Source organism: Camelus dromedarius, chromosome 14 (genome assembly GCF_036321535.1).
Source record: "Camelus dromedarius isolate mCamDro1 chromosome 14, mCamDro1.pat, whole genome shotgun sequence".
In the NCBI taxonomy this organism is placed as follows: domain Eukaryota; kingdom Metazoa; phylum Chordata; class Mammalia; order Artiodactyla; family Camelidae; genus Camelus; species Camelus dromedarius.
This window is the reverse complement of record NC_087449.1, coordinates 68,372,231-68,384,600: the sequence shown is the minus strand read 5'-3', so window position 1 is coordinate 68,384,600 and position 12,370 is coordinate 68,372,231. Positions and strand designations below refer to the sequence as shown.

The 12,370-nt window shown below is 55.0% G+C and overlaps 1 protein-coding gene across 2 annotated transcripts in view; it reads left to right on the top strand.

Moving 5' to 3' along the window:
* Positions 1-443: 443 nt before the first annotated feature.
* Positions 444-12,370, top strand: part of AJAP1 (adherens junctions associated protein 1) — a 111,438-nt gene continuing 99,511 nt past the window's right edge. For both annotated transcript variants that reach the window (XM_064494135.1, XM_064494136.1), the window contains exon 1: positions 444-623. In XM_064494135.1, coding sequence (XP_064350205.1) covers positions 595-623 — 29 coding nt within the window. In that variant the 5' untranslated portion in view covers positions 444-594. The remainder of the gene's footprint in view (positions 624-12,370) is intronic.

Sequence of the window (12,370 nt, the reverse complement as noted above, 5' to 3'; positions counted from 1 at the left end):
GAGGAGTCCCAGGCAGAGCACCCCGGCCCGGCGTCCCGCGGAGAGGACCCGCGTCCGCCAGCGTCGCCGCCTCCCGCACCCCCGGACCGCGCCGCCCCCTCGGCGCAGGCGAGGGCTGGAGCGAGAGTCTCGCCGCGAGACACGCACAGTGCGCGGCGGCGCCGCCCGCCCGCCTCCCTCCTCGCCGCCCCGGAGGGCGAAGCCGGCGCTCCTCCGACCCTCGCTGCGCGGTCGCGGCGCCGGAGCGCGCCCCTCCCGGGCCGGCAGCGGGCGCCCCCGCCTTGCCGCCGTCTTCGCTGGGTCGCCCCCGGAGGGGGCCGCGAGCCCCACGCCCCGGCCGAAGGATGTGCGCCCCCGCGGGCCGCCCCGCCTGAGCCATGCGCCCCAACGGCGGCGGCGCGCCGGCCGGCATGGAGCCCCGCGCGGCCGCGCTCTGACTCGCTCTGCGCCCCGCGGCCGGCGGGCGGCGGGCAGCGGGCGGCGGCAGACGGAGAGCCAGAGACCGGCGCCGCGGGACTGAAGCGAGCGGGCGCGGACGCCGCGCAGATGGCCGGGGCGAGCGAGATCTGAGGCTCCGCTCCCCGAAACGTGACCATGTGGATTCAACAGCTTTTAGGACTCAGGTGAGCGACCCGGCCCGCGTCGGGGTGCGTGTGGGTGCGCGGGTGCGTGGGTGCCGCGCTAGGCTGGAGCGGCGCTTTCCTCGGTGTTGCAAATAAAGGGACCCCCTCCCTGCTCCCCGCGAGCGGCCGGCCGGTGCCCCGGCAGCCCGGTCGGGGCGCCAGTCAGGAGCTCGGGGCCCCGCGGCCCCGCAGGGAGCGGCTGGCTCTCCCAGGCTCCGCGCGCCCGGGTCCGGGCAGGGGTGCCCGCCCCAGCTTCCCGAGTACCGGGGCCAGCCGGACGCGCCCGCGGTTCCCGGCGCCAGCAGCGCAGTGTCCTGGCCGGCCGCCCCGGCGCGCCTCCTCCCTGGGGCCCGGGCGAGGCGCGGGCCGCTGGGCGCGGTGGGCCGTGGACCCAGGGCGGGGGCCGGGGCTGCCGGGGAAAGCCAAGGCTCCGGGCTCCCGGCGAGAGCTTGGCAGGCGGAGTTGGAGGAAACCAAAGCCTAATAGCCACTCTGTTCGTCTTTCCCCATCCTCGGGGCCCCGGGGCTGAGCAGGGGCCTCCCGGGCTCCCAGCTGCCGGTCCAGCTGTTTGCCGGTGACCTCCGGGCCCGACGGGCGCGCACAGCTGGCGGGCAGCTGGGGCGGGAGACGTTGGGGTTCTGGGGGAGCACAGGCGGGCACCCCCTCCTTGCCTCACACAAACACCCTCGGGAGCGCCCGGGACTTGTCTGTGTCCCAGACTCCAGGGCCGGCAGGAACCGGGGGTTCGCGCTCGGGGCCCCTGGTAGTGGTAACCAGGAAGACCCTTTTCGACAAACTTTGCCCGCCTGTCGTGGAGCTCGGGTTTCATCCCCTGCCTCGAGAAGCCTCGGACCCAGCAGGGCGCAGTTGCCCCCCTTGGCGGCGCAGGCTGCCTCCGAGCCGTCGCCCTCCTGCCGGGCGGGGGTCTCGGCGGAGCTGGTGCGTTTGGGTCCCGGGTTGCATCCGAGAGCTGGGAGGACATAGGCGGAGGCAGGGGAAGCCGGCGTGCGGTTCTCGAGTTCGTCCACTGGGATGCACTGCGCTCCCGCGTTGGGGAGAAAGGGGCCGGTCGTTGCTGGAGCCGGCTGCCTGAGCCGCCCCCACCGCCACCCGATAAGAGCTGGGGGGAGGGACGAGAGCGAGCTGAAGGGAGAATCAAGTGCGCGTCCTGATTTTGAGAAATTGGGCGAGGACGGAGCCCGCCAAGCGTTTTCAAGCCACCCTTGATTTATGAGACAATTCTCCACTCCCAGGGTGAAGACATCTAGTGAAAATTGCCAAATGTTATTATTGGCATTTTTCTGGAAAGCGGCATGCCTTCTTTCGGTGACAGGGTCTTGTTCCCCAGTGTGGGCTTTAAAAGGTTAATCCTGAGGAGAATTGCGTTGGGTATTGGCTCGGCCTGAATCGATGTCCTGTGCTTGGACTGGTTCAGGTTTAGGCTCAGCCATTCTGGGACGCAGACTAAATGGAGCGAGAGCAGCTCTGCCCGGGTGACCCCTTCCAGGTGCCCTGCCTTCTGCCTCCCCGGTGTCTGCCAGACCCCAGGGCCTCTGGAAAGATCAGAGGGGTCCCCGCTCCGCGGAGGGTGCACCTTGGGCTCCCAGACACCTCCTGAGCTGCTGTCTGGCACTCCATTTCTGATTGACTGCCGACAAGTTATTTGAACCGACATCTTTTTTTTTTTTTTTTTTTTACTAACTTGCTAGATGGAAAGATTTGGATAAAGAGAGGAGAGTAAATATCAAGAAAAGAAACCTCTCTGCTGGTTCAAAATTCACTAAAACAGTTCCTCTAAGGCATCCCCGAGTGAGATCTACTCTAGATTTTGCTTCAGGAAATAGTTCTGTGGGTGATTTTGAAGTTTGACCTTTTGTTTTTTTCCCTTCAGTGTTAGCACAAGAGATTTTCGGTAAATGTGCCTCTGAGGACAAGCTGTCACCTCTCTGGGAGGATGACAGGAGCGAGCTCTGTCATGTCTGAGAACTGTCCCCTGGCCAGGAGAAGGGGCTGTGCTTGGAGGCTCTTTGCTTTTGTGTCTCACCAGGCACAGGGTGGCGGCGACGGAAAGCCAGGGGGTGCTGGCCTGAGCCCTGGGGAGGTGCTTTTTCCTTCGAGACAGCTCATCGTCTTTGCTCCCAAGCCCCTCCCTGGTTCCCCGGTGAGGGCTTGCCGGCTTCAGGCCTGGTTAGATCAGGCAAACGTGGAGCCTGGAGCCCAGGTGACGAAGGTGGCTCTGGGCACGGCCTGAGTGAGGGCTCCCAGCTCTGGCTTCCAAGACAAAGTCTGGGCTTGGATTTTTGCTTCTGCGTTGGAAGGGAGCTGTGTGTGTGAAGCCGTTTCTTAGGAGGAAGAGCAGCGTGAGGCTTTCGGAGCTGTTTTTGTGCCTTTTCGGTGGTAGTTGTAGCAGAACTCCAGAGGTACCTTCTATCTGCACAGATGAAGGCCCCTCGTGAAGGTGGCCCCGGAGCGCGGCCAGCTGCGTCGGAGCTCACAGGAAACAGCTCCCGGAGCCGCGTGGAGGGGACGCTCACTCAGCGAGCGGCGGGGACTCTGGAGCTGGGCTGCCTGGTTGTGAGCGGCCCCTGTGGCCACAGCCTTCCACGTCGCTGCTTCGACAGGGGCTCGGAGCCTGCAAGGCACCTGCCAGGTGCCACTCGAAGGTGCCGCGGCCAACACCGCACTTCTCCCGGGCATGTCTTTTGTGGTCCCTCTGCCTAAGGTTCTGCTGCCCCTTCTGTTCCCGAGGCCCTGGCTGTGTGTGCGGCGGGGGTGGGTCTGTGACATCATAATGGCATTCTCTTCTTTCCTGGGATGCTTCTCAGTCCCCAGGCCCACTAGACACACTGTACCACATTTGGGCTGCACTGCACGGTCCCGGGGGATCGCCTGTCCCCATCCCGGCCTGTAAAGTCCTCCAGCAGCTGGGGACGAGCAGCCAGGCTTCAGAGGCTGTCGGAGTCAGAGTCTCTGTCTGCAGACACTGTCTTCCTGGTCAGCTGTGGCTCGCACCCATTTCCAGCTGCTGCCACCAAATTGATTGCGACTGGAGTCCATCGGGTGTCGGTGGCCGTGAGGCTCACCAGCACCAGTATTACTGGAATAAATCACCACTTTAAGGGGCAGCTCACAGCTTTTCTACCACACGGGTGCCTCCCCCTCCCCTCACGCCCGCCCTCCCCCCGGGGGACCCACTGTCGAAGCAGAGGAGAGGGTAGCCAGCTCCTCCCCATCTGTACCTTCTGTTGATTTATTTTAATCACCTGCTTCCTTTTCTCTGTGCATCGGAAAGAGCGATAAGTGGGGAGCAGGGCAAGGCGGCTCCCAGGCTGAGACAGCTCCACGCCTCCCTGAGACGTCTGTCTCCCGGTCCCTGGAGAGCCAGCAGCTGCTTCCCCACCGGATCCTGCATCCTCCTCCCTGGGGTCGCTCACATGGCGCCCTCCTTGTCCCCAGCCCACCAGCCTGGGCGCCATCCAGGCGTTTGGCAGATGTGAGCTGGAGGTCCTCCCTAAGTCCTTCCTTCCCCGGGGCTTTTTGTGGGAGACCCACAGGGTGCCGGGAGCAGGTGGGGGCAGCCGCACCCTGGGTCCTGACAGACAGGGTGGACACCAAACTCCGCCCCGACCCTGGCCGACTACTGCCAAGCCTCCCAGAGCCCAGGGTCTTCTGTCTGGGGTTACGTAAGAGTCATCTGCTTCCCATACGTAGTTGCCAAGTTTTCTTCAAAGGGCTACAACTCAGTAGAGACCAAATTGATGTAGAGATTAGCTTGGAAAGCCAAATATATCCCTGATCTAGATTTTTGTGTTTGAAGTCTGGCTCGAGAGGGTTTCTCCTGGCCGATGCCAATCAGACATGAGGGGGAGGCGGGAGCAAGGCTGGCTGGAGCTGGAGCAGGCAGACCCCACGGCCCACTGACTCTCTCTCCCTCTCTAGGACCCCCTTCCAGGAATTCAAAGGAGTCCGTGAGTCAGGAGGCCGCCCAGTGGGGAGTGGTGGTTATATAACTCGGATTAACTCTCAGTTAATAGAAAGTCGGAGGCTGCAGTGCTCATGTTAGAGCTCCGGGAGCCCTCAGGTGGGGGCCCTGGCTCCCCCGGTGTCCATCCACATTGGGTCCTGGATTGGATCTGGCTGCCTGGAGGAGGTGTGACTGCTCTGGCTCCCCATTGTGGGCAGCACTCTGTACGCATCAGTGAACCAGGAATGGTAGGGAGCTTCTCAGGGCCAGGTCCAAAGCCCCTTCCAGGAGAGTGTGTAAGACTCAGCCCCTACTGCTGCCAGTGGGCAGAGGAAGGAAGCATGGGGCAGCCCCCACGGACCCGCCGAGTTAATTGGGATGCCCAGATAGGTGCAGGGAAGTGGCAGGGCAGTGAGTGTTGCTACTCCTTGGAAAAGGCCCTGGGGATGGCGAGAGGCCAGAAGCCCACCATTCAGAGGGTCTTCAGAGTTGATAAATAACTCCAGCACGACTCAATGGGAACCTGGAGTGGAGGACGGTGGGTGCAGTGCCATCCATCCTGCGCATGCCGGCCCCAGCCCCCTGACCTGGGCACCATCCAGGTGTGGTGTGTTGGCAAAGAACAAGGTCCGGCTGCCAGGCCACGGTGGGCTGGGGGGTGGGCCTGGGGCTGTATGTGCGTCTCCATCCCATGCGTGCACTCTGGAGAGGCTGTCTCTCTCTCTCCCCTCCCACCCAAGACAAGGTGGGCGGCTGCCGTGCTGAGTCCATCTGTGCTTCCCTGCCCGCCTCCCCCTCCCGCCCCGTTCACGTGCTCCGTTTGTCCACTCGCTGGGACTTCTGCCATTTGTGGCACTTTCTCTTGGGTGGCCAGCCAAGGAGGGAGGGCCGGCGTGCAGAGCCCATGGCCTCTCTGCCCTCCTGTCACTTCCAGCCCCTAGTGGGTGGCCGCCTAGACCTCAGCCCACCCTCCCCACGGAGTTGCTGTTCGGGCCCGGTGTGACCTCAGGGGCTTGTGGGAAGGGCGCACCCACAGTGGTGCCAGGACCTTGCGGCTGGCGGTGGAGACTCGGGGGCGTGTCCGCCAGGGACGCTGGGGCGTCTGTGTCCAGGCTTCCTGGTTAGTGCTGGGGGGAAGCTCTGGGCACTGGACCGGGGGCTCGTGAGGGCAGAGACTGTCTCATCCTTCGTCACCCCTTGAGAAGAGCGCTGCCCCATAGAAGATGCTCAGGAGCTGGCTGTGAGTGAGTGAGCTTGTCTGCCTGGCCCAGTGCCCTTGCTTTACAAGTCTCGCCCTTGTGGTAACTCATCCCCGAGTCCACACCGAGACCCAGGAAGGCAGTGCCCATCCAGGGCCAGCCTTAGGCCTTGACCCTGTCCTGCGCCAGATAGATATCACACTTCTTCAGCCCCACTTGGTGGTGCTCGCAATTCCACCGTTAGAGAGTCATTCTTTTGGCTTGACACTTAGTCACGAGGGGCATGCAGACGTGTCCGGGAAAAACTGCCCCACTGAGCGCTTTCAGTTATCAGTTCAGCAGGAGAGAGGGCATCCGATCTTTAACTTAAGAGGAAAGGTGGGTGTAGACGGGAAGAGAGCACGAGGGCAGGTGCACGGGTCTGGCGGTGTAGTGGGGGAGCGAAGATGCCACCGAGGGAGGACTGGGAGACGTTAGGGTGCAGACTCGGGCAAGAGGCGAAACAACCTGCCTTCCAGTGGGCTGAGGGCTCCCCTTCCCCTCGGCTTTCTTGGGGGACTGGGACAGTTGCTGTACCTATGAGGGACTGACGGAGAAGGTTCTGGTCAGTCTGTGAGTCCGTGGGTGGGCAGGTAGAGGAGACCGGGCACAGTCTGTGACACGTACCCACCTTAGACGCGTCTGCTCCTGTCTCCCGTGAGAGCTGTGGAGTTTGCACTGCGTTTGATAAAGTCCGCGTGCTCTTTTTTAAGTGGAGGTGTCGCTTTCAGACAACTTTTTATTCGTTTCACTTGTGCGACGTGATGAGGCCATCCTTGTGTGCGAATGAAACGAGCAGCACCGTCGATGCAGTTGACATCCGTCACCACACGTAGTCACAGGCTTGCTTGCTTCTTGTGATAAGAACTTTGAAGATCGCTCTCAGCTATTTCCAGACATGTGAGGCAGAGGACAGACCTGCGGTGGCCAGAGGTGGAGGTGGGATGGGTGAGATGGGGGAAGGGGTCAGAGGTACAAAGTCCAGCTATGGAACAGAGAAGTCCTGGGGATGTCGTGTACAGCGTGGGGACTGAGGTCCATGCAACCTGCCTGCTGTCCATGTCTGCGTGCAGACCTCTGTTTCACTCATTTCGTTCACACCTTTAATCCATTCCTTAGTCCCTGAGCGCCTGAGGGTACTCAGCTTTGACCAGATGCCCCGCAGACCTGGAAATGAGTGGGTGCCTGCCCTCAAACGCTCCTCACTCCAGTAACGGAGGGAGAATATGTGAGCGGGCAAAATGACTCTTACTAGGAGTGGAGACCAGCATTGTCAAGTAAAAACAGAACATGGGCCACGTTTGTATTTTGAAAATTTCCAGTAGCCACATTAAAAGAAAAAAAAAAGGTGAAATCAACTTGAATGGTAAATTTAATTTTTCTACCACATGCAAACTATTATTTCAGTGTGTGATCAATATAAAACTGTGAATGAGCGCTCATTTTCCATTCGCACGCTGCTCTAAGTCGTGGAAATCAGGAGCTTGTCGTCCCAGACCATCTCCCCGTGGACCTGCTACACTTGGGGGGCTCAGTGGGCACGTGGGGTTAGGGGCAGCCACATTGGATGCTTTCCTACGGAAATTCAGCCGTCAGAAAAGTGTTCAGAGACCGCCGCTTCCCCAGGCTGTGTGCGACATTGGCACCATTGCTGCATTGGTAAACGCTCCGACGAGGGCCAGCCTGGCCAGCAGCCCTCTCTCTACAGTGGACACGTGCGGAGTGCCAGCTCTGTGCTGGGCCAGCGCCAGGGCCGGAGGCAGGCCGCTGAGCTGGGACGGGGGCAGTGGCCGCTGGCGTCGGGGGTGGGGGGCCCATGGTCTGGAGAGGGAGCTGGACTGTGCAGGCAGGGCAGGTTGTCCAGCCCTACCAGGGCACTTCCCAGCCCACGCTGTGATGAAACGCTCTTGGTGACCTGAGGAGGGACTGCTCATTTGTAACAGAGCTGTCAGGGGCCAGGGGGTTCAGTGGATGGAGAGACAAGACCAGCGAGTCAAAGAGCTTGCTGGACAAGAAGCCGTATCACCTGCTGGGAAGGAGAGCTGCCCTCCTGGAGGGTCATTTCCAGAGTCTCCACCAATGTGCCCCAGAGCCAGCGCCCTGAGTGAACACACCCTGGGATAACAGACATCAGGGTGGCCCCTCGCAGCTCTGACAGGGTGCATTCACTGGGCCTGACCTGAGGCCGGGGCCCCCAGCCTCCCCCCGGCCCCCCAGCTCCTGTCGCCAATGCTGAGAGCCTGTGACACATCGGGTCCACAGGAGGAGGAATGACGGGGAATCGTCAAGGTCCGGTTTCAATGAAGACCTTTGAGAACCTTGTTCTAGAAGTAGGGGTGTGTGTGTGTGGTGTGTGTGAGGGGAGTGGTGTCTGTTGGGGAACATGTATGGGTTTCTGGGGTGTGGGTGTGAGTGTGTGTATGTGGGTGTGCATGGTGTGTGTTGGGGAGTTTAGGGGCCAGTGGGCATCCAAGCATTTATGATCAGGAGCTCCAACTCTGGGTGAAGAGACCCGTTTTTTAAACAGAACTCCCCCTGCAGGAGGGAATCTGCTGAGTTCATAGGATTGAGGGTCTGGATAAGGAAGTGTGGAGCATGCCACATCAAGAACCGGGCTTCTAACACAGGTGCGGACAGGCAGCTGATTCCAGGTGGGCTGGTGGGCTGCTTGCTGGTGCTGCACAGGCATGAGGGGGCTCCTGAGGGGATTTGGAGGGGATGCCCTTGCATTGACAAGCCCACCCTGTGCCTTCATGGAACACTGATGGAGCACCCACTAAGTGCAAGGACTCAATGCCAGGCACAGATTCCAGGCAGTGGGGTGTGATCTGTGAAAAGAGTGCACTTTGTTGAGCTGCCCTGGTGATCATTTGTGACCACCCTTCCTTAAATATTAAAAGAAAGGAATTTGTATTGTGGGACAATTCCCCAATTTGGGAGCTCTTTCTAAGTTAAATTGTAAATTCTTCAAACTCTGAGATAGCTCCTGTTTTGATCTCATCTAATTTTTTTTTATTATTATTTTGCATGCACTGACTTAGTTAAGCAGGGCACAGGTTCATGGTAAGATTCCTAAATTCAAACTTACGGAACTTTGAGGCAAGTGAATTGTACGTCAGGTGCCTTATTCTAACCAGATGCAATGGTGCAGCTTCTTCAAACTGACATACAGGCTCTGTCAGCTGTTGTGAAGATTCTAGCAAAAGAAGGATGAGGAAGGCAACTAATCACCAGCGTTTCCAAGAATGGAATCTCAAGTGCTCAGTGCTGATTGATGGGCCACAGTGTACCAGGGCCCTGCAAGGAGTTTTCATGCTATTTCTTGGAATCCTTGGCCCTGAAAAAGAAATATTTAGATTTGAGAAAGGGAAGATCTCAGCGGGGAAGGTCTGGCAGCAGGAAAGTGCTGTTAAAAAACTAACATGCTCAGTCCTATAGGCCAATATGGCTTGTGAAAATAGGCCAAGAGAATCCTTAACGAAATATTAACAAATATGTACATTTAGCGATGTGTAAAAAGAAGTATAAACCATGACAACGTGGGGTTTATTCCACGAATAATGCAAGGATGGTTCAATATTTGGAAATCAATCAATGCACTCTATCGTAAGAAAAGGCTAAAGAAGAAAAATCATATGATCATATGCATTTTTGATAAATTCAACAGCTACCTATGATAAGAACTCTCAGAAAATAGGCATACAGGAGCATTTCTTTGACTTGATAAAAAACATCTGTAAAAAAATCTACCACTGACTTCATAATTAATGTTGAGACACTGGACACTTTTCCCCTGAGATGAGGAACAAGTCAAGGATGTCCACTCTCACCACTGTTATTCAACATGGTAGTGGAAGTTCTCACCAGTGTGATACAGGAAGAAAAGGAAACAAAAGGTACACAGTAAGGAGGAAATGAAACTGTCCCCATTTGCAGATGATATGATTATCTACATAGAAAATTTCATATCATCTGTAAAGCAACTCCTAAAACTAATAAGAGAATTCAGCAAGGCTGCAGGATACGAGATAAATGTACACAAATTAACTGTATTTCTATCAATTAGCAGTGAACACGTGGACACAAATTAAACATGCAGTACCATTTAGAGTTGCTCTAAAAATGAAGTATTTCAGTGTAAATCTAACGAAACTTATGTGGACAATTTGTATGCTGAGAACCACCCAATGCTGTTGGAAGAAATGGAAGAAAGTCTAAATGAATGGAAAGACATACCATGTTCATGGATGGAAGACTCAACATAGTATGGATATTGGGTCCCCTCAGATTGGTATGGAGGTTTAACACAATACTTATCAAAATCCCAGCAAAATATTTGTACATATAGATAATTCTAAAATTCATGTGTAAGTGTAAAGGAACTAGAATAACTTTTAAAAGAGTTTTGAAAAAGAAGAATCCAATGAGAGGAGTCATCTGTCTGATTACAAGACTTATTACAGAGCCACTGTTATGAAGGCTATGTAGTATCAATGGAGGGGTAGATACATAGATCAATGAAACAGAACAGAGAACCAACCCAGGGGTAGACGCCTGCAAATATGCACAGGTGATTTTTCAACAAAGGTGCAAATTCAGTGGATGAAAGATAGCCTTTCAATAAATGGTACTGGAACAAAAGAACATTCATAGCCACCCCCTCCCTCCCCCCAAATCCTCACCTTATACACCTTATACAAAATCACTCCAAAACGGGTCACAGAATTAAATATAAAATGTAATAAAACTATAAAACCTGTAGGGAAAAAAGGAGAAAGCCTTCAAGTTGTGGGGCTAGGCAAAGAGTTCTCAGATTTAACACCAAAACCACAATACGTAAAAGGAAAAATGGATAAATCAGACCTCATCAAAATTTTAGAATTCATTCTGTGGAAGACTCTTTTAAGAAGAAAAGGCAGGCTGCAGAGTGGGAGAGAATATCTGCACACTGTGTATCTGACAAAGGACGAGTATTGACGATACACGGAGACCTCTCAAAATGCTCAGTAAGAAAAAATGGAACAGTCCAATTAGAAACAGGTAAAAGTCATGGCAGGGCAATTCACCAAACAGAATATTTAGATGGTAAAATGCACAAGGAAAGATGTTCAGCATCTTTAGCCATTAGAGAAATGCAATTAAAACCATTATCTATCTACTAACATGGCTAAAAAAAGAAATATACACACCAAATGCTGCCATGAATATGGAGAAACTGGAGCCCTCCTGTACTGCTGGTGGGAAGGTGAAATGTTACAGCCGCTCCGGAAAGCACTTTGGCAGTTTCTTATGAAATTAAACCTGCAGCTGCCATACTGTTGAGCATTTCACTCTGGGGCATGTATGCCAGAGAAATGAAGAATTTTGTTCGCACAAAAACCTATATGTGAATGTTCAGAGCAGCTTTGTTTCTAAATAAAGTCTCAAACTGGAAACAACCCACGTGCCCTTCAGCGAGTGAGTGGCTAAACACACCGTGGCACGTACACACCACGGAATAAAAATGAGGGGATGACTGGTGCACCCAACATCCTGCAGGAACCTCCAGAGAATTTTGCTGAGCGTAAAAAGCCAACTTCAAGGGTCACACACGATATGATGATTCCATGGCATTCTTGAAGTGGCAGCATGATAGAAACAGAGAACACAGTACTGGTTGTCAGGAGTTAGGGAGAAGCTGGGGTGTGGAAGGGAAGAGGACGTGGCTATAATAGGGCAACCCCAGGGGCCCTCGGGGTGCTGGGGTGCTTTCTGTCTTGAGTGCATCCCTGCCAGTATCCTCTTACACCATTATACTGTGGTTTTGTAAGATGCTTCCACTTGGGGAGCTGGGTAGGGGTGCACAGGATTTCTCTGTATTGCATCTTTTTCAGCACTTGTGGATCTACAACTAACTCAAATTAAAAAGTTGCACTAAAAGAAAAGTAGTATTCTCTACTTTTCTGTCAAAGGTTATCACCTAATTGGGGTGTGTGAGTGTGAGTGTGTGTGTGAGTGTGTGTGTGTGTGTGTAAAACCTCTTTATTCACCATGTATTTGGATTTAATGGCAGTCCTGGGTGATGTGGAAATGGGCAAATGGGTAAAAAATTAATGAAATTTGCTATGTTGTGATTCTGCCACACTTTTTAGAATGCGAATACAGCAGCAAGTGAAGGTGCAGTGTTGCTAATGTTATGAGATCCATTACCGGTGACAGTAATGAATGACCCGGCGCATAATTATTGGATAAGAAGAGCCGTCCAGATCCTTCCATAAATCAGGTCAGCTCTGAAAATAGCACGGCCTTTTTGGGGACAGCCCCACTTTCCTGCCCTGCACGTAGGGTGGCTTCAAGACCATGCTCCGAGGAAAACACAAGAACAGTTGGTCTCTTGTTTCTAGAGCAGTGAGACAAGAGCCTCAAGTTTGTGAAGGCAGAATGTTCATTTGTGTCTTTGCTGTTTTCACTTCACTTGGTCTTTATGATAAAAGAACTGGAGAGAGAGAGAGGGAGAGAGAGAGAGTGTGTGTGCGCGCGTGCGCGTAGACACCCACACATATACA